The following is a 26,761-nucleotide window of genomic DNA, read 5'->3' as shown; positions in this document are numbered from 1 at the left end:
CTAGATTTTAGACAGGTAGATGTGGCAGCAGCTGGCAATCAGTTCTTGTTATATAACAAACGCTGTTTGTCTCGTAATCCACGTCAGAGGTTTGCCTTGAATTGTTGACCAGTTATGCGTTAGTGAAAACAAATCTATTTTTTCTCTGTAGTGCTACCTGTTGTGCTAGACGTTCAGTCAATGTACATACACTTAAAGTTTTAACTGCGTTTGTTAATTCTCTAAGCTTGTTGTCTTGTCCAATTTTGTGTGTCCAACAAGAAAAATGCCGTCCAAAGCTCTTCTAAACAAAGCCGCCAAAACTGACTACATGAGTTTGGAAACCTATGGAAAAGTCCAAGCCATGTACATCTGGATTGATGGTTCTGGTGAAAACCTGAGATGTAAAACAAGGACTGTAGACTTTGAACCACAAAACCCCGATGGTATGTAACATTTCTATTTCTTAAGTTTTTCTAATAATTACAGGTCAATTATAACTGGCTAATATTTTTTGTTGTAGATTTACCTTTGTGGAACTTTGATGGATCCAGTACCGGACAAGCTGAAGGTTCAAACAGCGACTGTTACATCAAGCCTGTAGCCTTGTTCAGGGATCCATTCCGTGGAAACCCACACAAACTTGTTATGTGTGAAGTATTAAACTACAAGCAGGAGCCCGTTGGTAGGTGGTGATTTTTGGATGGATGTAAAAAATTGTTCTGTCCAGATTAGAATAATTTGCAATATTATTTACAGCCACAAACAACAGAAGAAGATGCAGGGAGATTATGGAACAGGTGAAAGAAGATCGACCTTGGTTCGGAATGGAACAGGAATACACTCTTTTGGATGTTGATGGTCATCCATTTGGTTGGCCCAAAGGCGGTTTTCCTGGACCCCAAGGTAAGTTTGTGTTATTGTTAAAATATTTTTATGCTTTTATATTTGTGTTCACAATTGATAATTTTACAAAAGATGCTCATATTTACCTATGTAAAAATTTACCCATGTGCATTACACTTCCAAATTCTTAATGGTATATACATGTATGCTGTATTTCTAACTTTGGATTTTTGTTTTTGTGTGAAGGCCCATATTACTGTGCTGTTGGAACTAGCAACGTGTATGGTCGTGACATTGTTGAGGCTCACTACAAAGCATGTATGTTTTCTGGAGTTAAAATTGCCGGCAGCAATGCTGAAGTTATGCCAGCGCAGGTAATGTAACTGATTAAATCTCAATATTCTCATTTTATTTAAATTGTGTCACATTGACATAAGATTGTTAACTTTGGCTATCACAATGTTTTCTTCATTGTTTGTTTTTGAATTTGTGTGGATTTGATAGTGGCCAATAACTTTAGATGCAGTTTAGTGAACAAAAGTAAAGTAGTATGTGTAACATTTTTAGTGGGAGTACCAAGTCGGTCCATGCGAAGGGATTGATATGGGAGATCATTTGTGGATTTCAAGATTCTTGTTGCACCGTGTTTGTGAAGATTTTGGCATCGTTGCTTCGTTTGACCCAAAACCAATGAAGGGTGACTGGAATGGTGCTGGTTGCCATACAAACTACAGCACAGAACCAATGAGAAATCCTGGTGGAATAGAGTAAGTCTGCCCAAAGCACGTAACAAAGTATATTTATAATGATTCTTATGTGTGTAATTTTAACAGGGCAATCAACAAGGCTGTTGAAAAACTAAGCAAGCGTCATTTCTGGCATATCAAGGCCTACGACCCCCAGGGAGGAAAAGACAACTTGCGTCGTTTGACTGGTCAACATGAAACTGCTTCGATCTACGACTTCTCATCTGGAATTGCAAACCGAAAGGCTTCCATTCGAATTCCAAGACATGTAAGAATATTAAATTGCTGCAAATATATATTGCCACCGGTCCAGTTTGTACATGGTGAACTATTGGCCCACGTCTTTCACTGGAGCCGGATCTAAATGTAATAGTTGTTTACTTAGCTCTAGGAGAAACCCGGATATATATTTTTTAAATTCCTTCTGGTGCAACTTCTGTCCCTAAACCTGCCCAGGGGATTAACCAGGTTCCAGACAACGCATGATAGTTGGTTCTCTTTGTTGGACTGGATAGTTGCACAAGATATGGGTTTCGCTTGACTGCCTTTGTTTGCTCTTGTGATGAGTAACTCAGTATTACGCAGTATATTTGGCTGTGGTGGTCTCCGCCATAATTTCTCCTTTTGGGAATGAACAAAATATTTACTTTAAGGTTTGCAATGGTTTTATGAGAGCTTCTTTGTGCAAAAAACACAATTAGTAGTAGCATATGATAATCAGGCAGAACAAAATATGATTATTTGTAGCTTGACCTTTGGCACCGACATTTTTATAACTTTGGATTTTTGTCCATATACATATTTTTATTTTGATGTTTACTGCATGCCAGCTATTTTGTGACTTGTAAACATATTGGTAATAAATCCTCTTGTTTGCAGGTTGGTGAACAGAAGTGTGGTTACTTGGAAGACCGAAGACCATCATCAAACTGCGACCCCTATGTTGTCTCTGAGGCGCTTGTTAGAACCACTGTTCTAAATGAAGAAGGGGATGTAGAATTTGAATATTAAAAAAATATCTGCTGCTAGCTTCGATTTTTTTTCAGTCCAGAGGGTACAGAACCATGTTTCCCTTATTTAACCAGTATAGTTTTATATACTAACAATATTGGCAAAAAACTAAACTACCCCAAATGTGTATAATGGCTTTGCACAGGCCAGTGTGTACAGCAGTGCGTAGTGTGTGTACATGCTTTTATGTCTCTACTGTTGGACTTTTTTCCGACTCTTCACTTATTTGTAGGTCGCTCTTTTAAAACTGTTTTCGTATTGGTGTTGTGTTCACTTTGACGCCCAGTATCTCTACACAATAAAGCAGACAAACGAAATCATTCGGTATGGTGTTAGATAGCCATTTCGTCAGTACCATTTGGACCTTAAATACACAAGGTCTTTACGTCGTCGAAGCTTCAAGTGTGGCGAGCTTAGCAACAGAGAGTTCCTGTTACGTGGACCGACGTGGTCGTCGTGAATCGTCACGGCCCAAGTAAAAATCCCAGATGTCCATTTAATTGTAGCTTTGCCGTGTAAGTGCAGGTTCGATTCTCAGCAACGGTCCAAATTACACATATTTCCGTTTAGCTGGACTGTGAAGCAATTCTTTGAATTAAAAACTTCACACATAATTTCTGGAATGTTTTAATACATCATGTGGTTCGGTTAAAACGCAATGTTTTCCAACACTCCAGGCGCATCCTTAACAAAAAAGGCTACGGAATCATGTTGTCGTGAGACGAAAACCCAGATAGCCAAAGCCCGTAATAAAAAGACATTTTTTCTCTAAAAGAACGACCAGGCTGAAATCACGTGCTTGTCACGGGGCAAAGGCGTGATCGGCGACGTTATTTTCGCCACGTAGATACGCAGGTTGAAAGTTTAGGGATAGTTTTCTAAAATTTGTTTTGACAGAAGTTCAAACACTATTGCTTCGTCTCAACAGGCATACTTAGGATTTATATTTCCAAAACTTATTAAAACATTAAGGGGGAACATTAAAAAATGTTGTTTCCTTTTCGTCTTTACCGTGAAAATTAACAAATCAGCGTACAATGTCAGCTGGTAACAGAAAAGCAAATGTTATCTCCTCACAATCCACAAAGTATTTACAGCTGCAATTGCTTACAGTTTGTCGAAGCTACATTGAAATACAACTGTTAAAATCTGTTAGATGTCTTGACTAGTTTCGCTATGTACACCTGTTGACAATAAAAGGTGGCATAAGGTGGCCTTTTGTTTCCAACTCATATCCGGAATGGCTAATCAAGTCGCAAATCAGGCAACATTATATCGTGTAACTTTGACCCTCTTATCAACTCGTTGTCGAAGAGCATTCCATTCAACAGCGCTTTGACCTTTGGGACCTGTGCTGGGAGCACAGATGCATGATTCGGCAAGTGGTCAGGGCAAGGTTTACCATTAGGGATGTTTGTTATATACGTTTGAGCAATCGTATCGAGGCCTGGTTATTATAGGATGCGACACAAAGATGATCTTTGACTGCATCGAAAGAACAGGCAACGGACTTTGGTCTTTACTCACAATTGTTTGGTTGACAAACATGACTTTCGGTCGCGCCTGTACAGAGTAACGTAAACCCACCCAACTCAGCACTGCCTATAGTTTCGCTATCTCGAGCCGGCATGCTGACGTCACAGGGGAATTCGAACGCCTGGTTGCCAGTTCAAGCAGTTTATTTTCATAATGCATAATTGCGGTTAAATCAAAGAACACTATATTGTTTTGTGTTCTTTGGTTGAACCCATCGAGATCAAATCTTTTATTTGTATTGGATAATGTTTTCATATCAGTCAACACACAAGGTAGGACAAATAATAAAAATATCTGCACCTGACCGCTGACCTAACCACGCAGCCCCAAAATCCGACTTCATTAAAGAAGCAGCCACCCTGAAATAGTCTCCATGACCCGAATGCTTTCACGATTTCAAAGTGAGGGTATAAATGTATATACAGGCGATGTTACATACACGAAGCTTTTCAAGTGCTAGTAGGGGAGGGGTGGGTAAAATAAAAAAAATACAACTTAAAATTGATTACATGCGACACAATATATTGGCTAGTCGGACTGATCAGCACACAATTTAGCTGCCGCAGGGTCAAATACCGTCATTCTTCACTCGCCAGTATGACTTTTATTTAATTACTCTGCTGACTAACCAATGCAATATTTGTTACATCGTAAACAGTATGACGTCATCATCATTACTGTTAGTTGTTAATGTCACTCTTGCATAATTTTCAAATGATTGTAATGTTGTGGCAATTTCACACTTTTAAAACATACACAACGCAGCTGTTTTGTTGAAATGAAAATCTGCCTGATAATAAAACGTATAAAACGTATAAAACGTATAAGTGACAGTTGACATTACCCATGTCCTGCCGGCCAGGAATAGATTTATTGCGTCATAAACGTCGTTTCCTATCGGTGCGTGTGACGTAAAAATGATTTCATTGTTTTTGAGTCTTACTACGTGCAACAGAACCAGCGTTGGTTGCTGCTAGTGGATGTGCTTAATTTTTCCGTTGCGCCCAGTTCGTTAACGAGCTTATCGGCCATGCAACCGCGCTTAGGTTTTTGCGAAAGGATTCGTTTGCGTCTTTGCCTCGTTGCACATTATAATAAAGGGGTTGCGTGCGATTTTCTTCTTTTAAAACGACGACAAAACTGTCTTTATACCTTTTGCAAGCTTACCTTTTTTACAGCAACTACAACATAATTAAATGGAGATTGTTTGTTTATGTCTGCATGCGTAAAGTGCTGTAAATCGACTTGGTTGGTTCAAGTCTATCCGCCTTTGCTTTAAATCCCGATTCTGTTTACTGTGACGTGGCTATGACGTAAACAAACGAGACAAGTGGGTTTGTGTTATCACAATGTTGGTACTTATTTTGCTTGTAATATCACATTCACATATCTTGTCCAGCAACAGCAGCGGGAAGTCAGTAGTTTAGGTGCTGCGACCACAGTTGCTGCAAGTAACCGACCTTTCCTATGCACAAATACATATACGCGCTGCTTTGTAATACTATTACACGAAAAGGATAAAAATGTAGTGTGTAATGTCACAATAAAGTACGATTATGTGCGAACAAATACACATTGTTACAAAACACGGGGTATTTCGTTTTGCTGCAAGTTCTCTTTGAAAACAATGTGGCCATTGTGCCATAACACTTACACTCTGCGGGTATTTGCATTTCATCTTAACACGTCAGCACTTCCCTTAAATTGTGTACAAAGTGGGTTTGATTGCGGAGGGTATATATTTGCATGGTAAAGATTAAAACTATATTGCGAAACACGTATGTCTGTTAAGTTTTTCACTCTGACATTTACTTAAGGTTCAACTGACAATATTATCATCAGCACTTTTTGTCACAAAGAAACCATTGGCGTTTGGAACTTATAACTGTGAATCAATACAATGTTTGGAGGTCAGACATGATTTTCACCAATACTTGTTTGACAAACCAAGAAATCCCAGCGGATAACTTATATGGTTTCAAAGATGAACTTAATATTATTCATTTTTTCATGGTGTTTTGTCAATTTCTCCTTCCTTTAAAGCTGACGTCACAACCACAATTCGTGCGCCTGCTTGAACAACATCAAACTTCGTATTAGACAAGTGGTTGGCTACTGATAGCCTTCAAACGATACGTTAAAATGTGCTACTGACTATAAGTCTCCACCGTTAATTCGTCTTATTGCGTGTTCATTTATGCCAGTCTCCTTAACCATTTTTCATGTTGGCACCCACTTAAAATCGCCCACCAGCACCCCTTCTGATATAGATGTAATGCAGTATATTATGGTACAACCAACTCCATAGATTTGGCCTTCCCGCAACCCTAAAAGCAGATCTAGCATCCCCGGTGTGTTTGAGTAACCCTGTATAGATAAGAGCCACTATTTTACTTTGCATTCTTTCTCGCTAAAAAGATAACTTCGGTTAGATATGTTGTGTTGTATGCCAATAAAATAATGTTAAATTATGGCCGATATTATATAATTGAGCAGTGTTGATTAACTGTTTTGTTTGGGTGGAACACAAAAACAGCAAAAACCATCTTCGAAAAGTCTTATGTAGTTTGCTTCGAAATCAATATTTTTGTGGCTGTTTACAGCGCATTTTACGAAATGAATGACATTTTACTAGAGGTCACGTGGGTCATTGTTAATTTTGCATGCAAACATGAGGGGAACGCCATGGCGGCCGACAGGAAATCTAATAACGGCTACTTGCGAAGTCTGGCACTGCTGGGGTTGCTTCTCAACTGTCCACAATGCATAATCCATAAGAGCTTCTACAAACACTTGCTCTTGCGGTGTGGACAGTTCTTGTTCTTCGCCAAATATGGAAGAAGTTTATGCAATCAACATGTTTCCAGGTGTCTTGTGTGTGCAGAAGCCTGTCTGCATGTCGTTTGTTATGAAAGGTATTGTGGGTAGAGGCCATGCAAGATTCGGCATCTACTTCAAAACAAGGACAATGTTTCGCGTCATTCGGGACGTTCGCACCCGCGGGCATCTTTGCAATTAGAACGACTGCTTTTGCACACGCGTTTATTTCAAACTCATGTGGATATATTTCTCGGAAAGGTAAAGTATTAATGAAACTGTTCAAAATCAATCCCTATAAAAAATGTGCAAACCATATTTAATGAACTTTTTTTTGAGCACAAATTAACTTTGCTCTCCAGTATATACATTCCAGATGCCGTTGTTTCTTACAATCAAACTGTGATTTATTGAGTTTTGCTTTGACACCAGCGCATTTGGCAGATTCCACGCAAAAGTCTGAGATAGTTCGCTTTTTTAGGTAAATATATTGATTCTTCAAGCAGAAGTGGTATAATCATAAAACCAAACCTTTATTGTTTGTTCGATGTCAGTAAAAAACAAAACGAGACACTCGCTTCTTGGTAAAATCTATGAAATATATGATCTCTGAATATATAACACTATAATAAAATGAAGCAAATTGGTACAGAAAAATGTTCAGTGAAAATTAATTAAGCCTCCAATAAACAAAACAGGCAGCAGTTGTAGGTGTCCCAACCCCGAGGCATCGATTATTCATGAAGTAATTAAACCGGCGACATATCTTATCTGTTATGCCTGCCAATCCAATCAAGGCCTAGTTATTGTTGTGGGAACGCACACAATATCGCTCTCATTAAATGAGGCGTCTTTTATTGCAGTTACACAGAGGTGTGTATTAGCCACAACGTATCCACCGTGTAAATGTTGCTATGGCGTCCAAAATTGGTGTGAAAATGTGCGAATCAAAAAGACATTTGAACTGTGAAGTTTTCAAGTTCGAAACAAACGCAGTAAGTTGGACACTGATCAAAAAATCCACAAGTTAATCTCTATCGCCGCTGGTGTCCCAACTTTTCTATTTGTATTGCCGCTAGGAGCGCTGTTTCAAACACGCGCCTTGTGACTTTTGTGACCTCGAAACTAGACGTTCGTGTGTGGATTTGACCAGACAAGATATAACAGGGGTTAGTAGTTTTGTTGGCGAGAATTGTCGGTCAACTTGTCCAATAAAATACTGCATACAAGCAATAGGAGAACAACAGACACAAACAGAAGAGAGATATTCTTAACTCCCTTTCGATCCGCTGCATCACCAGATTCTCCCTTCTCCATTCATTTGCCAAATCACCTCCTTTATTCTTATGAGGAAAAGGGACTTTTGGCACAGGGACACCAAGAAATTCACACAGAGGTTCCCACCCTTGCGTTACTTCATAAACCAACAACTGCTTTTCGGGAACAACCTACATATAAGGTTGTAGGACTGACATACAATATCTGTAATTGATCAGCTAAGTTGGTTTTGATATTGCAGATACAGCTGTCAAGTTGGCTGTTCTGACAGCTAATAAACAAATGTATAATCAAAGACCCACCTGTTTCACATTGCGTTCATGCCTTCTTTTTGCACGTATTAAAGCTTTATCATGGAGGTAAGTCCGTCCAGAGAATGGCCAACTTTGGTACCTCACAAGAGGATTGGCTAAATGATAATAACGTTTTTGTTTGTTTGCAATGAATTGTTACATTAATGTAAGCAGATGATGTATGCTATTTTAATCTAACAAATTTTTAAAAATGTCTTTCTTCAGTTTTAAAAATTGACTTTTAAAAATGGCAAAATACAGCATAAACATGTATATACATTAAACCACTTTTTATATTTGATGTAAAAGTGTTGTCCAACCACAAAAAGCAAAAATAATTACTGCAAATTGCCCCATAATTTTGTCCCTTCGCGCCAGTGTAGGTTAAAGTGCATGCAAGTCGAAACATCAAGTCGTTGCTCAGCTGATCCATTTGATTTTTGAAGCTTTTGACCTATTTCTCTTCCTCACGAGTCGTCAAAATCACCTTAAACATTAAAAAGCTATTTCAAGAGGAAACTAGGACCAAGACATGCATTGCTTCATACAGTTTAAATACTTGCAAGAGATCTTACCACGCCATCCCTAAATGGCTGACAATATGTAAAATATAGGTGTAATGATTTTCGTGGCTAAGTTTATAGAAATCAAAATATATTATAAAATTAAAATCCTAATTGTTCACCTTTACATCTGGAAAAGCATCAAATATTTCCTCCCAGTAAGCATCACATGGAGTGTCCACTGCAGCATCAACATTCTCATACATTCTCCTCATGTCCTCCATATTAAACCCATGTATGACTTGCCTCTTCCAATCCTCACCGAGGTAATAAAAGTTTTCCAAAAAATCATACACCTCATACCCCAGAACTCTCAAAGCTGTAGCCATTGTCTTGGTTCCGGTTTTGGTCAAACCAGCCACCAACACTTTCATTTTGCCGATAATTACTTGTTGGCAGTTAAAAGCATTAGGCTACTGTGCCTTTGTAACAGTTATATCCAGGAATGTAGTTGGCAATTTGATAGGTTACGAAACTCTGGTTGGTAAAAAATCTTTACTTGTCCTGAATGTATGTAAATGCTGCACAATCAACTATTTCATGATTAGCCTGATTAATAACACTTCTTTACATAAAGCCTCATAAATGCTTGATGCAAACAAAAAACTAGTTGCGGGCATACAAAGAATACATGACTAACAGAATTGCACATTTTTTCAAAATTTTATCCAATACATTTTTGCACGTGTTTCGTGTGGCATATTTCCAGTGACAAACAAAAACAAACAAACAACGTTCTCTTATGTTTTTGTTACTATTTAGGGAATACCCCTAAAAGTTTAGCACCATAGCGCCCTCTATGTTTAGCACTGGTGCAGAAACGTAACCTTCGTTTTACGTTTCAACGCCTTTATCAATTGTATCGATTTTCTTGTTTGTATAAAAATTCTTACTTGCAAAATGTATACAATAGTGACCAAAAAATAAACAGATTGAATTGAATTTGTGAATTTGTCTGTATGCGTTTACTGAACTCAAAGCAAAGTAAACGAGTCGATTTGTGATCACGCAGTTCATTGCGGAATGTTTGCTTTCACATTGGTATTGACTAACAGTTGGTTGCCGCAACCAAGTTAGTTGCTCTTTGTTCAGTGCACGTGCCTTTTACTAGATATGAAATTAACCTTTGCAACACGTCTGTTAGCCTACTTCAAATATTAAATCAGTAGTTCTTTCATACAATTAAGAGGTGTGTGTGTGCTTCCATCTGAATGCAGTTTAGGATTTTTGCAATTTAGAAGTTATTATTTAAACCTTCTGAACAAAAGTATAGCTTTCTGGACGGATGAAATAGGGTACAACAACATTTGCGAAGAACCCAGCAGGTAAAAAACAAACTTCAAAAAAATCTTGACTTATGCATAAAATATGGGGATTTTTTCCAACTGTAAACGATTTAGTTTTTCGGTATTTCTTCGTAACCGTGCGGTTTCAACTAAATCCAATAACTTGTTTCAGTATTTTTAACTTTCAGATAAAACGACAAACGTACGTTACGGTGTGCAACTACCAGTATTTCAAAACATATTGAAACTAATAAATATACATTTCTTTTTTTACCAGGAGTAAAACAGCAATATGGACGACACCTACGAACACCTTGGTACAAAATTTCTGCTCAAAAACTTTTCTGGACGTTCACACGTTGTTTATATTCATGGGAGATTTGTATTTTTCTTAAATGAAGATATTTTAATTTAATATTTGGCACATAGTGTTGCAGCACGTAGTTGTGTAGCTAAACACATAGTTTTGTTCCATGACAAGCCCAGCTATCACCTAACACAAGCTGTGTGTCAATAGTTTGTTCCAACAAGTAGGGAAATTTCAGTGAAGTAAACAAAGCGGTTTGCACGCAAAGTTGCGAAACGTTTGCTCTTACCATGATAATTTTTGACTTATGGACCCAACCAGTTACACTGTATCAGGTTTAAACGTCTTGTACTAACATTTCCCCTTGATGTAAAATATGTACACAAACTTAGGATAACTCTTTGACATTGTGACGATACTATTACGTCATAGTTTTGATTGACTGCTACACCCATTTTAAATCGTTATATATAATTACAACAACCTACACAGTTTCAAAGCGTTTTGTTACTGGAATTTTGTTATAAAAGCCAGTTTTGCGCAGAGAAAACAACACGTAAGACCCCAAATGTCAGTGTACCGGTTTATGAATACATAGCCCAGAAGAAAATGAACGACAAAGCAATCTTCACAGGTACAAAAAATCTTTACAATACAAAACACGAATCCTCTTTGACATTTTTGTCTTATATTATTTACTAAGGCTTACGCAACTTAGTAGTCGCTAAAGTTTATTTTATAAACAGCCGAGGCAAGTGTGGCTTACAAAAGTTGTAACTACAAGAAAAGGTTGGAATCCTTCTTTAAAAAAAGAGGTTCGATAGAATTATTATGTTAAGTTAATTACACAATGAGATAAACACAGCAGTTATTTCAGATTTAAACTTGCACAACACGCTTTCGCAACTTCTGAAGGTTCGGGGTCTAGCAAAAGACAGCTTCAACAGAGGAAACAAAATGGAAACGGAAAAATACACCTCTTACATGGCGAGAGAAATATGTAAGTCCAAAGAAGAACACGACAAGTACGAAAAACCGAAGGTGGAATTTGAGGTGACAGAAACAACTTGTCAGCATTTGTTGGAGTTTTCAATGCAGGAACGAGCAAACGAAAAATATGCAGATGCGGCCATATTTTGTATCGTGGCACTTCAAAGTTTCGACAAGTTAGATGATCGAAAGAATGCTGTAGGCGGGATTCAGTGGTGTTTAAATGAGTTGGTAGTGTTGGTGGAGCTGTTGACCAAAAACCAGACCACGAAGGACATTGCCAGCACCATAATCCTTCCATTTATGATAAGATCCACCAGTAAATTGCGAACGATCGGTTCATTGAACGAAGATGTTAAAGCACTTGTTGAAACCGAGTGTTTATATTGTGTTGGCCACGTTGAGTTTATGTTGGGTGACCTCATCAAAGCAGAAGCGACGCTGGCGACAATTGCGACCAACGCCACACGCAGGGTTGAAGATCTTTCCATACTTGCTCGGAGTCATGAATTACAAGGAGATGTTTACACTAAAATGATCCAAACTTCAGTAAGATCAGGTAGGCCTAAAGTCAAAGATCGGAAACTCGGAGAACCTGATTACAATTGTTATGATTTCTATGAGAAAGCTGAGCAAAGTTTGAACAGAGCAATAGAATTGTATGAAAGATGTGTCGATCGATCATCGATCGAAAAATTTCAATTGGAGAAAGCTTACAAAGATAAACTAAGGGAGTTAAGTGAACAACGCTCACAGATGGACTACAACCTGTACGTTGAAATTGATCAGTTTCAATGTGTTTGCTAACAATCCTTTAACAATCTCGTTTGTACGAAACAAACACAGGAGCAGCTTTGTCTTGCAGAACGTACAAAACTGTACAGAGTATTACATGAGATAAAACTGTAGTGTTTATGATTTTCCATGTTGCATTTGATATGAATATCGTCATTTCACGTGTATAATAGCGATTTGCCACTGCTCACCAAACGAATACTTCTTATCATTGTACGATTTCGTTAATCACCTGGTGATGTTGGCTTTGTATGTTTCGTATTAGCAGTACATTTATTACTTGGTTTCCAGTTAATTTGTATTGAATGCGCTGCCCAATACACGTCTTTTGGTCCTGATGATAGCTTTATAGCAGGGGTGCTTATTACCAAAGAAAATTAAAGAAAAAGACTACGATGCACAAACAGTAGACTCTGAGGTTAAAAAATCTATTTGGGGGCTACTATTGCTGAGAAATAACTGAGAAAAATTGATTGCAGCTGCATTAACAAAGCACACGGTTTGGTTATGCAAAGACTTACCTCAAAACTACCACAAAAATGCAAATGACAGGTCAGTTAAATAATTAATTTTTTTTGCAAAATTCAGTACCATTAATTGTTTTTTTAGCAAAATATTGACTAACCAGGGGGGTGGCTAAACAATTTGTCCAGAGACTATAATTTTGATCAACATTAGTAGAACTGGGATTGATCTTTCATAAAATCACGAATAATCGGCTACCGTAAACAATACATTTTCCCACAAATATAGCCTAAATTTTGAGCTACATTTTCACCAAATTTTCATCAGCACCCACCAGCAAGTAACTACCTAATTGAAATAGCCCCAAACCCCACTAAACTGCACCGAACACCCTAAAAATTCGCCATGACAACGCATGTGCGCTTATTCGAATGCACAATACACCCCCATGCATCACTGGTTTGCTCTGTTGCGTGCCCTTCCGTTGTGACAAAGGTCCACACGTTGGGCATTTCCCACCACCGAAACTTATTTTCACAGAAATACCAATATGCGTCCTCGAGCGTTGCCAACTGCGACCATCGTTGTAGGCGTTTATAAATCTATATTCGCGAAACTACAATCTACGGCTTTCACAAAATCAAATCAATAAACACGATTAACATACATGAAAGTCACGATGGGCACGGCAAGATCAAAAAGGCAATTTCAAAAAAACAAACTGGATAATAAACAAACAACTTTTGTATACATTGCACAGGTAAACTGCTGAGCACCAACAGGAGGACAACAAAGTTCCAAAAACAAAGTATGTTTGAAAACGTATAAAAAAAGTGCAAAGATATGAAACAGAGAATATGTACATTTGCAAAAAAATTATTACAAGAATGGAATCGTTGTGCAAAACACCAACACCAATTTTTTCTATGTCTAAACTTTTCACTGTTTCTTAGACAGTGCTTGCTTTAGAGTGTATTTGTCTTACATACGAAAGATGCCAGAAATATTTTGACTAAAAATGAACGTTTCCATTCTTATGATATAAAGTATAAGAGGTGGGACAAGCCATAGTGATTGCAATAGAATGGGGAATGACATGCAGAATAGATTAACAAGGCATTGAAGTGCTTTGTATTTTTGTACATATTGATTTAAAGTGTTTTATATTTTTCCATTACTGATGGTTCGTTTTGGGCAGAAAGACGTTTTGGGTTGGAATTTACTTTGCCAATGCCCTCAATTGTTGCCTACATTTGTTCTGAAAAACAATAAGATTTATTACAAAACAATGTTTAAAATATCTATATGTGCCAGTTTTTATTTATTATGCACATTTAACCAGAATAACCATACGGTGCTTATTTTTTTAGAAACATGCCTATTTTTGACTTGCACAAATAGTTTTCCTATTTAAACATGGTTTATTCTTCATCATCAAAACTAGCAAATTACATATTTTTAGAGACAAGCTAGGCTAAAAAAAACAATATTATGGAAGTTATTCAACTGATGCCAATCATTTTTTTAGTGTTCGTGCAGCTTCAGGTTATATTGTGTTAAATAAAATTGTTTTTGGATAATTATGTTTCATACAAGTGATTTTCAGTCCTACAAAGCTCCTACTCAAACATAACTCAGAACATCAAACACATTTTCTAAAACTGCCTCTGATTAGGTAATAAAGATAATATTTGTGAAGATAAATAGTGTTAAAAGGTGAGATGCACGGAACTAGACCATTTGGTGTAAATATTGTTTAGCGTGCAACAAACCAACCTGCAGATGAAGTAGACGTCAGTTGTTGATTATTTGTTTTGTTATTTGAGCCTACTGCTATATTGAAGTTTGAGTTGACAAATGTGTTGTCAGAGAATGTAGTATCTGATTAGTACAATTTAATAGAAGGAATTACAACCACAAAATATATATTTTATCATACTTGCTTCATTGACATTTTTTGAATCAGAATGCAGTTTTTTTTCTTCCTGTATGCATGCAGTAAATACAAAATTCAGTGTGTAGAAACTTACATCATTCTGTGGAGTGCTATAAAGGTTATTTTCTTACTTACTTCTTGTTGTTTGCGTGGTATTTCAACTTTTACACCAAAGTTTGTTCTGTAGAGTTTTCCTTTTATTTCCAATGTAAGGTCAACTATTTCATAACCATCATGTGGAGCGAACGTTAAAACAAAATTTTGTTGCTCCAAAATGTTTAAAAATAGTTCCTCTAGGTCAATTTTATTCTTTGAAAATTTAACTCGACCACTTTCACATACAATAGTTAGTTTTGCTTCATTTTGATCGGATCTAGTAAACAAATTCACAAACAGCACATTAGGAACATTATTTCCAGAAAAATTGGGGTTCTTTTCTAAAGTGAGTAACTTTAAATAATGATGCAGAATTTACAAAGTGAAATGATTATTGCAGCAGATATAGGGGTGGTTATTAACTTTATGCACAAAAACGTAATTTTGTCTTTCAGTTTCAAAATAAATTAAAAACTTAATGTGATGTCCAGAAACAAGGGACAACACCACAGCTAATTCATCACTTAGATTAGAACTATAATGGTAAAAAAATACAAGAAAAATGAAAAATGTCTATTTTGTACTTAAATAGCTTTTTTGAAAGTTGTAAAATTTTTGCTGTACACATTTGCCACTTTTGTCAATGTTACAGTTTATTAATTATAGCACATAAATTACTAGATCTGATGCATTTTTTGGAACAACAACCTACCAAGAAACTACTTCAATATTTAAAATTTATTGTTTTGTGAAAATTGTATACCCTTTAAGTCATTCAATACCTTAATGTGAGGCCAAGCAACACTTGAAGATTGGGATTTGAAGTGTGATTAAATATCATTTTGTCACAAATAAGAAATTTCCAGAGTCTTTCAACACATTCAGAACTTTCATTTGCAGGGAATCCACCCAAAACTATTTTTTCTTTCGACCAACCAAAAAGTTTTTTGCGGATTATGCGAAACCTACAAGTAAGACACACTTTACTAATAAATTGTGCTTAGAAAACACATATATGACATACAAGGTAAAGTGTGTTACTTTAAATGTAAACATCCCCTCGCCATTGTAGGATAAAGTTTCATAATCTTCCCATGTTTTGCCATCTTCACTAGATTCAATCTGACATTAAATAAGTGTTACCACAACAAAGCTTAAAACACATGTTATTAAGTTCAACAGTTTATGCAAGTCATTAACTACACACGTATGCTACACAGTAATGGCCCTGGTTTTTCCAAAAGTGATTTCTAAAACTTACCACAACTAGTTGTGGAAGATCTTCACACACAAAGCATGTTGGTAAAGTGATGGTGACATCATCGGCGAACTTTAAACCACTTGGTCCACAATACAACACTGGAGTGATTTCTTTCTGTGGAATAAAGTAAACCGTGATCATTCATATCTACCTGCCAATTATAGTCAACTGTTTATAATGAAGTATTGATTGTTTATACAGGAGAAAAAACTGATAGGAGCTTGTTAAATACAATAATATCCAATGAAAACAAATAAGACATGGACAAGAGCGTTCTTCAATGTTTGTTTTTCATGAAAATATGCAACCACATACACTGTGCTTCGTATTTCCATAGTAGCAATGTAGACAAATTTTTTCCTCTGTATCCAATGCATTAGAAGGAATATCAACAATGCAACCCATCACATCAACTTTGCCACCTTCCACACCAACCACTGATGACTTTGTCCTCATTACTTTATATTCTCTTTGTTTCTGTGAAATTAACTGTTTTGTGAATTTTCTAACTTTCAAACGTCATTTTCTAAAAAGCCAGTCATTGAATTTTTTTTCTTAAATTAACGATTTAACATTTAGGTTTAACACATAATATATAAATTTATAAAACACTATGCAGCTATTAATGGGCCACAGGCCACAACACCGACCAATGCTCTTGTACCACAAAATGTAAATTAGGACTTTATTTAGTGATGGAAATTTCACACTTTCTTGTAAGTTCCCGAACATACAAAAATCTATACTGTGCTTTCATAATGTTGTCAGAATAACAACATTCATGACTACCTGCTAGCGTTTCACTGTTAATTAACAAATTTAACAAGTGTTAAGTGGGCAATCACTTACAAGACTACTTGCGCTTTCTTTTAAAAACTGTTGACCAAGCTCAGTCAACAAATCCCTAATTTTACTGTCAGGTTTGCAACGGAATCCAGACGGGAAGTTTTTTGTCATTTCATCGTAATATTGCAACGCCTTTTCTTGACACAGCCTTTCAACTAATACAAACTGAGTTTCATCCAAATATTGTTCATTAAGCATGACAATAAATAGTTTCTGATGGCAAAAACAAATTACTTTATGCATTTCCTGTTTGTAGTGTTTTTTTGGTATCTTCTTCAGCTTCACACAAAATGTTTCTCCAATGTTGCTTAAAATAAGTTTCACTTTTAAACTCTTGCAAAAAAATCTTAATTTTTCAAAGAATAAACTTAAATGCATGTTGCTTCTATGTCGCACTACTTCATGTCCCATTCCATTAGTAAATTATTTTGAATGAAACAGAAGTTCACTCACCAAATATTCCTCATTCTTCTGTTCATACACAAGAAACTCCTTGTCCAGGTTTTCATCCAAGTGTTTCAAGTACTTTGCAACCAAGTCACTATTGCCAAAATTTAGTTTGCTCTCAAAGTTTCGCTGAGCTTCTGCTTTCAAAGTGTAATGTTCCCCCTTGATGGAGGGTTGGCTGTGGCATTGTTCCTTGCAAAACTGCATTAAGTTTGGAATCAGATACTGCTCAATGATTGAAAAAACTATTTAGAACTTACCTCTTCCATACGTTCCTTGTAATTTTTTACACATTCTTCTGTGGCTTTTAAAGCTTGCATCTAGATTAGTCATTCAGGTTAGATGTGACCGGCTTTAGATTTTTTAAAGATTGACTAGGGACAATATTAATATAGGTGATTAATTTCTAAACTCGTGTTGGTACATTTCATGCCCTAAAATTTTCAGACTTAAATAGGACATTTCTGGTGCAATATACTGAAAGTTGGCAACCATTGTTACCAATGCTGCTTTACACTAAGTTTGTATATTCAATTTTCAGCAGTCTACCTGATCTATAAAAAATACACAGAATTAAAGTAGCTTACTCACTGGATTACTATACGTAAGAACTTATAATTGGTACATTATTGCCAATGTCACAACAAATGGTTACATAAGTTTCTCAAACCAGTTTCGCTTCATTGATTTGTTTCAACAAGACAAACTCTAAGTCCATGTTTTCATCCAAATGTTTGCGGTCTTTGGCAACAAACTCAGCATCGCCAAAATCTGATTCGCTATCAAAGTTTTTTAGAACTTCTGCTTTTAAACGTTTGTGTTCTTGTTCAAAGTGAGTTTGGCTGTGACATCCATCTTCACAAAACTGCAAGAAAAACATATGTGTTATACATTGTTTTAGCAAATGAATAAACAAAAGTCATTTTGAAGTTACTTTTTTCATTTGTTGTTTATAGGCATTAATGCATTCTTGAACGACTTGTTTAACAATGTATTCTGCTTGTACCTAAACACACAAGATAAATTACCAAAAAAAAAATAATTTATTCTTCTAACATCCTTTTTCAAAAAAGTTATCACCCAAACAAAGTAAACAAGATTTAAGTTTTGTATTTAAACAAGCATGTTACAAAATATCTAATTTGTCAAAAAAAACAATTACTGAACAAACAACAAACATGGTTTATTTGTTAAGTATTAAACTTCAAATTACATTATTTGTTGTATATTTCAATTATTATGTTGGTTTGTGCAATCAAAGTCTTTACCTGAGCTATCGCTTCAACATCGGGCATTTTGCCATTGTTCAGTGCTTTAGAGTAAGACAAGCTTAAGTTGATGAAATCAGTTCCTGTAACTGGATTACCGTTGACTTTTTTTATCACAACTAGTTCTCTTGAAAAAAGTTTTTTCACAGTTGAATTGATTATTTCAAGAAAATCCTCATTTAAATCTGTGACAGATAGAGAAAACAATGGTTGCATAAGTAATAACATCAGTAAATTGTATTTTATTTCGTGTGACAAGTTATTTTACAATTAACCTTTCGTTTGAAGTTTATCTGAGTTTCTTTTTCTTTCAGCCACATGTCTTCCTGGATGTGGCATCAAACAACAAGAGATGTTTTCAAAAATATCATGCAACCCCTTCCAAATTGAATCAGCTTTTGATTTTTTTTCAGTGCGGTGCAAGATTTCCTGAAGATATTTCTCACCATCATCGAAACCAAATTCATAATCTGGGTCTTGCCGATCATGAATAAGAAACATCAAGTGCTTGAAATATAATTAAACTTAGGTTTACTCTAGAAAAATGAGTGACGTAAAGAGAGAATTTCGTTAAAGAGAGACAGATTTGCACAGTTTTATGTGACATAAAATAAAATCCCAAACCTGAAAGATGGGCTTTGGACTGGCAGTGTTGTTCATTCTCAAGGCATCTGCATTTTCCACTTTTAAAACATTCTGTAAATTACCATTTTTAGAATATTCTGTGAAAGGCTGTTAAATGTGATTTAATTATTACATGATAATATCAGTGAATTTAATCAATCATGCTATCGCAAAGTATGCTGCAGTAGGTACCGCTTACCGTTTAGGTTAAGCATAGAGTTCCTAGGTACACTTTAGTTTATTGTAAGTTTTTAGGTAAATATTCCTCAGGTCAACAGACCTGGATTCCTTGTACTTTCTCCAGTGATATAATATTTTCAGTCAACCCTTCCAATCAAAATATGTTTATTCTTTTAAGCCTTGTGAATCGAACCAGTATACGTTACAGAGTAAGCATTGCATGAGGCTCATAGTTTCAAATCAAAACAATTTACGCTATCACATGCCAAACAGGATTTCCTAAATAATTTAGTTGATGATTATAAAGGTAATTGCACTATGTCACTCTGGGTGCAGTGAATAAATTTATCAAAAAACAAAACAAAATTTATTTCAAAAAAACATCTACAGTGCATAAATGGTTGTGCAAAGCATTTTTAGGATTAAAATGCACAATGCAGTGTTTTCTGATAAAATTATCCAAAGGCATGTAATGAATCTTAAACAGAAACAAGCGTAAATTCTAAAATTTTAACTATATCTTCAGTTGTCCAAACAGTTTGAAACTAGTTTTATTGAAAACTGTGCACTTAAAGTTATTCACATACGGAACATGACCTGGTATTAATTTGCTGTTGAAAGCAGTAAGTCTATACGTTAACTAAACATGTGTTACATATATACCTATATTTTAAAGTGGTAGTGGAGGGGCCGGCTCCAGTTTAAGACAGGATAAACTCGACATATGAGGCAATAACTGAAGCTTTGCGACTAACAGAGGAAAATCTCATAGGTCCCACACTCACCTGAATAAATTGTGAACTGCTAATGTTTAAATAGTGCTGGACATTGTATATTTGAATTGAGCTTAACAGAGTGCTAAGAGCAAATATAAAGCAACAGTTTTGACTGCGGACATCGATATTCAACCCTTCGGTGACCATAAGAAACAGAGCCACCTAAAAACACTGCATGTGTTTGGGCTGCAAAAGATTATGTAGGTACACTGTTGCAACGTTAACTTTGTATTACTTTTGTGTTTGGTGTATCAATAAAAAAAGGTTCATCCCAAATCCAAATTCCTACTGTGTGTCTATCCCAACCTCTTTGCCATGTAAAACCTTCAACAAGTTTATCTTCTGTAGAATCAAGCCACGAATCTGACTGTTGGGAACAATATTAAAACGAGACAATAAAATTTGGGATTGACTTACCTTATCGTGCTTCTTGGCCCAAAGGTATTGCAGAAATAAATTCAACATAAAGGATCTTCGTGTCCTGTAAGCTTCAGCAATTGAATAGATCGCAACCGGTGTGTTGGCTACATCTGGATGTCCAAATATTCTTTCAAATTCATATTCATCGATTTCATAAATGGTGTCTTGTCGAGGAACTGGTCGGATAATTTGTACTACTTTATGGGAATTCGGCTCTGGTAAAAATACACATGTTTAACTACCACAACATTTATACATAGAATAGCTTAATCAAAAATTACCCTACCACATCCAACAGAAGCCATTTCGATCGTCAGATGAACAATCACATGGTCAACGTTATATCGAAATAAAACAATAACTGCATCCAGACACACAGAGACCTGCAGAAATAATTCGCGTTCGTTGAGTGACATGTGAAGTCAAGTTGCGAAGTGCCTAGATCGGATTGCTTAATAACCGACAAACAACAGGCCTATGTGTTAGGTCTTCAAGATTTCATAAAATTAAATAGCGCTTTGTCAGACTTCTATAAATTTTCCACTGAAAACCAAACTTTTATATCAAATCAAGGTTTGGTTTCGCGCACCACTCCATTGTTTGGTTCCTTCTGAAAAAATGGGGAAACCCCAAATTAAGCTACAATCCGAGCTTTCACTACAGCGGGGCGCTATGGTCATAGCAAACTGTTTTTATGAAAGGAAAAAGAAAACACATCAGGCGGACGATTGGCAGCATTGCTCAAGCGCCCGACCCATATATCAAGAAGAAAACCTGATCGGGATTCGTGCCCAGGATATTCCGGGTTCAAATCCCGGTGTGGTCAAAAAAAAAAGAAAACACATTCACTGAATGCAGTTTACGAATGAAATGTATGTCTTGCTTTGACAAATTTTACACGAAATACAAACTTGCGAACAACAATTCTTGAAATCCATCTATGTGGATGTGCACGAAGAGTCGGTATTTTCCTTAAACTCCCAAAAAGGTGTTAGCGAAGATTGTGACAATCCGTTATGTAGGTTAATAATACAGCGGTGCACTGTGGATGCGATTCACTAATTTTATACCCTGTTTTAAATATTCTAAGACAAGTACAGCAAGTTCGTGCAGCAGAACAAAAAAATGCATTAGACAACGAATTTAAACAAGCAAAGATTTCATATTATTGATTCCAATTTGCTTATCATATGACTATTGTGGGGCCTGATGGCACTATTGGTTGGAAATTTCGTGCCTATAGTGTTTCCACCATGTTTTCTCCGCAAAGTTGCACCAAGTTTGGTGCCCAACGGATGACGTGCGTGGAGTGCATACAAGGCTGTAGTTGAGGCGAGGAGGTAATTGGTGGAGGCATTGTGGGTTACATGCGCCGTTGCAAAAACTCTGAAACCGCCTGGTTGGCATTGAAGGCACATAATGTACGTTCTCACATAGTCTTCGACCAAAGCTTTTCAATATGACAAATGCCGTCGGTGTAAAGGGGAACTAATGTTGTGATGACGTTGGTCGTGGAATGAATACAACGCTATAATTGAGACGTGAAGGTAGTTGGTGGAGGCATTGAGGGTTACATGGGCCGATGGAAATGGTTGATACAAAATCTAATTTGCTCTCGGCTCTAAAAACCCCTGCTTGGCGTTACAAGCACACAAAGTAACTTGCGATATAATTATTTGTGCACGGCTCACGTTTTGACATTACTTGATCTAAAAACAGTTAGTAAGTTTTTCATCCTGGTAAAGTGTCGATAAAATATGAGTTTGCGTTATCCCAACATAAACAACCCAATAAAAAGAAGTCTACAGCAAACCTCGATTTGTGGCATGATACAGTACATCTTTAATACATCTGTCAACATAGGAATATTCGGTGGCTTGAACGACATACACGACACAGATATCCTGGTCCTTTAAACCCACCAACACTTCATTTCTGAAACTCGCCTTTTTGCCGTAGGGCTTCGTAGTAGGGCTCGTAACCGCGAAGGAACAGAATTGTTTACATTAGTTATGTTTGCCGTAGAGGGGTTAATAGACTCTCGTGCTTTATAAAACCTTACAAGTGATGCACTATCGTCATCGACGCTCCATAACGAAGCAACAAAGTAGGCAATATTGTATATTTAAAAACCTTAGATTCGTATTTCGAGGCGTTGTTTACTCTGCGGTTACATCTGGGTAGATGTTGCATTCCAATGCTGGTTGTCTACATCTGAAAGCTAACCAAAACATCAAGACCAAAATCACGTGATTGCTACCAAGTCATTTGTGCAATTTATATACAACGTTACGCATGTAAGTACCTTCCCCAAAATACACACAAACGAGAGAGAGCCAATTAAACGTAAACTTAAATAAGTAGACAGTGCGCCCTTTTGCAAATGTACAACGTAGTTCTGACCATTTTTTGTTCTCATTTGTTTGGGAATTATTGCAAAACATTTTGAAAATATTCTTGGATCAATTTGCAGTTTCGGCATCGATAAACAAACTCAAGATACTGAACGGAAAACTACACTTGCTACATTTGAAAACCTAATTTTCAGTTTACAAAAGTCAATTAATAATTCAATTCGACAAAACTAAGGCATATGAGATGCCTAACCTTTGATTTACAAAACATTGTATCACAAGACAAACGATCCACGCCATAATGTTGTGATGGCGTGGATCATGAACGCTGTAATTGAGGCGTGAAGGTATTTGGTGGAGGCATTCAGGGTTATATTAGACGTTGAAAATTCTTAAAACAAAATCTCATTTGCTTTCGGCTCTGAAACCTGCTTGTCGTTCGAAGTACACAAAGTAACTTGCGATGTAATTTTTTGTGTACGGCTCACGTTTTGACATTACTTGATCTAAAAATATTTGGTAAGTTTTAATCCTGGTAAAGTGCCGATAAACTATGACTTTGGGTTACACGACATAAACAACCAATAATAGGTAGTCTACAGCAAACCTCGATTAGTGGCCCGATAAAGTACGTCTTTAATACATCTGTCAACATAGGCACAGTCGCGGGCTAGAACGACATACGCGACTCAGATGACCTAGTCTGTTAAACCCACCAGTATTCGTTTCCGAAACTCGCTTTTTACCAAGTTGAAATACTCGTAATCGCGAAGGATCAAAATTGATCGCATTGGACATATTTGTCGGTGATTCGAAAAGTTGCGAAATAATAAAATACACATTATATAATCGTGACCTTCTCGGTGGCAAACGAACTACTTACGCTCACTTATCGTAGAGGGGTAGATAGACTCCCGTAGCCTACTTCACGAAACCTTACAAACGTTATCGACGCTCCATAACGAAGCAACAATCTTGGCAATATTTATACAATTTACATACAGCGTTACGCATGTAAGCACCTTCCCCAAACTACACACAAACGAGAGAGAGAACCAATTAAACCTAAACTTAAATAAGTAGACAGTGGGCTCGTTCATAATTGTAAAACCGAGTTCTATCCATTTTTTGTTCTGAATTGTTTGGGAATTTTTCAAAAACATTTTGAAAATATTCTTGGATCTTTTTGCAGTCTTGTCATTAAGTTTTTAAAGCAAAGTAAAGATCCTAGACGGAAAACTACACTTACTACATTTGAGAAGCCTAACTTCAGTTTACAAAATTTTAATATACGCTTGCCTCTCATGCAAGCTTGTACAGCTCCACACCATCGTACAATTCCACAACATTGCGACACAAGTCAATATGAGAAATGCCGTCGGTGAAAAGGGGAAATAATGTTGTGATGACGTTGGTCGTGTAAATAATGTGGTGATGACGTTGGTCGTGGACAACGTTGTAATTGAGACGTGAAGGTAACTGGTGGAGGCATTGAGGGATATATGAGCCGTTGAAAATGGTTAATACCAAATCTAATTTGCTCTCGGCTCTGAAAACCCCTGCTTGGCGTTACAAGCACACAAAGTAACTTGCGATATAATAATATGTGCACGGTTCACGTTTTGACATTTCATGGTCTAAAAATAGTTAGCAAGATTTTAGTCCTGGTAGCCTGTCTATAAAATATGAATTTGTGTTATCCCGACATAAACAACCCAATAAAAAGAAGCCTACAGCAAACCTCGGTTTGTGGCACGATACAGTACTTCTTTAATACATCTGTCAACATAGGAATAATCGCTCTGTGCCTGAGAGACGTTCGATAATACCATACATATTTTTTTCTTTTCCAGTTTTATGTTACGCTTGCTTGCATTTGCGGTTGATATTTATTGCCCTTAACACATGGATTGACATAAGCCCTAAACATGTCGATTGATACAAGCCTTGTGCACCAGAAATATAAGTTAGAAATCAAAGACAATGCGACGTGTTGCAGAATTTAAATTATATTTTAAAAATTGTGTTTATAACTTATTAGCAGTAAAACCAACCAATATAATTGATTTCAAACTTTCATTACAATTGTCAAAGAAATTGAAAGCTCTATTATTTTCTGAAGTTGTTAAAACGAACCAGGAAATTTTTGTTCAGTAATGTTTGAAGCTTTACTGATGATTTCGTTTGGAGTGACTGTGAACATTTGGATTCGTCAAAAACCCAGAGCATGCATACGGAACTATAATGCTGGAATTTCGTTGAGGCGTTAAGGTTTGGTCAAGACACTTTATTGGGTAAATACCCTTGCTTCGGTTGAAAAGTGTTGTACACAACACCCCGTTTTGAAGGTACGTTGGACACATGTAACCACGAGGCGTTGTATATACTGCGGTTACATCTGGGTAGATTTTGCATTCCAATGCTGGTTGTCTACATCTGAAAGCTAACCAAAACATTAAGACCAAAATAACGTGATTGCTACCAAGTCATTTGTGCAATTTATATACAACGTTACACATGTAAGTACCTTCCCCAAAATACACACAAATTAAACGTGAACTTAAATAAGTAGACACTGCGCCCTTTTGCAAATGTACAACGTAGTTCTGACCAATTTTTTGTTCTCATTTGTTTGGGAATTATTGCAAAACATTTTGAAAATATTCTTGGATCAATTTGCAGTTTCGGCATCGATAAACAAACTCAAGATACTGAACGGAAAACTACACTTGCTACATTTGAAAAACCTAATTTTCAGTTTACAAAAGTCAATTATTAGATCAATTCGACAAAACTAAGGCATATGAGATGCCTAACCTTTGATTTACACAACATTGTAACACAAGACAAACGATCCACGCCATAATGTTGTGATGGCGTGGATCATGAACGCTGTAATTGAGGCGTGAAGGTATTTGGTGGAGGCATTCAGGGTTATATTAGACGTTGAAAATGGTTAAAACAAAATCTAATTTGCTCTCGGCTCTGAAAACCCCTGCTTGGCGTTTGAAGCACACAAAGTAACTTGCGATATAATTATTTTAGCACGGCTTACGTTTTGACATTACATGGTCTAAAAATAGTTAGTAAGATTTTAGTCCTGGTAGCCTGTCTATAAAATATGAATTTGCGTTATCCCGTCATAAACAACCCAATTATGGCCAGTCTACAGCAAACCTCGGTTTGTGGCACGATACAGTACTTCTTTAATACATCTGTCAAAATAGGAATAATCGCTCTGTGCCTGCATATTTTTTGAGAGACGTTCGATAATACCATGCATATTTTCTTTCCAGTTTTATGTCACGCTTGCTTGCATTTGCGGTTGATATTTATTGTCCTAAACATGTGGATTGAAACAAGCCTTAAACATGTCGATTGATACAAGCCTTGTGCACCAGAAATATAAGTTAGAAATCAAAGACAATGCGGCGTGTTGCAGAATTTAAATTATATTTTTGAAAAATGTGTTTATAGCTTATTAGCAATAAAACCAACCAATACAATTGATTTCAAACTTTCATTACAATTGTCAAAGAAAAGGAAAGCTCTATTATTTTCTGCAGTTGTTAAAACGAACCAGGAAATTTTTGTTCAGTAATGTTTGAAGTTTTACTGATGATTTAGTTTGGAGTGACTGT

The 26,761-nt window shown here is 36.4% G+C and overlaps 2 protein-coding genes and 1 pseudogene across 5 annotated transcripts; 1 reads left to right on the top strand and 2 right to left on the bottom strand.

The window, feature by feature from the left end:
- Positions 1-130: 130 nt before the first annotated feature.
- Positions 131-2,902, top strand: LOC145896039 (glutamine synthetase-like). Its single transcript, XM_082984843.1, has 7 exons — positions 131-425; positions 503-664; positions 739-885; positions 1,072-1,199; positions 1,393-1,592; positions 1,659-1,839; positions 2,451-2,902. The coding sequence occupies exons 1-7, from the start codon at positions 266-268 to the stop codon at positions 2,580-2,582; spliced, it is 1,110 nt and encodes a 369-aa protein (XP_082840969.1). The 5' UTR covers positions 131-265; the 3' UTR covers positions 2,583-2,902.
- Positions 2,903-7,638: 4,736 nt separating this feature from the next.
- LOC145895094 (uncharacterized) lies at positions 7,639-9,756 on the bottom strand (annotated as a pseudogene). The gene is made up of 4 exons (XR_014401596.1): positions 9,192-9,756; positions 8,849-8,993; positions 8,516-8,622; positions 7,639-8,383 (listed from the first exon to the last, which is right to left on the bottom strand). The product of XR_014401596.1 is annotated as an uncharacterized LOC145895094 (transcript).
- A 3,664-nt stretch (positions 9,757-13,420) lies between these two features.
- On the bottom strand, positions 13,421-25,948 carry LOC145896037 (uncharacterized). 3 transcript variants are annotated; one of them, XM_082984841.1, is made up of 19 exons: positions 21,048-25,948; positions 20,764-20,981; positions 20,582-20,713; positions 20,356-20,508; positions 19,391-19,462; positions 19,042-19,273; positions 18,767-18,951; positions 18,433-18,504; positions 18,169-18,363; positions 17,759-17,818; positions 17,505-17,699; positions 16,521-16,682; positions 16,206-16,319; positions 15,969-16,066; positions 15,727-15,909; positions 14,984-15,221; positions 14,852-14,897; positions 14,689-14,793; positions 13,421-14,170 (listed from the first exon to the last, which is right to left on the bottom strand). In XM_082984841.1, the coding sequence occupies exons 2-19, from the start codon at positions 20,809-20,811 to the stop codon at positions 14,160-14,162; spliced, it is 2,301 nt and encodes a 766-aa protein (XP_082840967.1). In that variant the 5' UTR covers positions 20,812-20,981; positions 21,048-25,948; the 3' UTR covers positions 13,421-14,159. The 3 variants fall into 3 exon arrangements, with proteins under 3 accessions (XP_082840967.1, XP_082840966.1, XP_082840968.1); XM_082984840.1 differs by having other exon boundaries at positions 21,053-25,948; XM_082984842.1 differs by lacking the exons at positions 20,356-20,508; positions 20,582-20,713; positions 20,764-20,981; positions 21,048-25,948 and adding an exon at positions 19,671-19,806.
- Between the last annotated feature and the right edge of the window lie 813 nt (positions 25,949-26,761).

Source organism: Ascidia mentula, chromosome 3, assembly GCF_947561715.1.
Source record: "Ascidia mentula chromosome 3, kaAscMent1.1, whole genome shotgun sequence".
Classification (NCBI taxonomy): Eukaryota; Metazoa; Chordata; class Ascidiacea; order Phlebobranchia; family Ascidiidae; genus Ascidia; species Ascidia mentula.
Note: the sequence above shows the minus strand (reverse complement) of the source record. Positions and strands in the feature narration are given on the sequence as shown.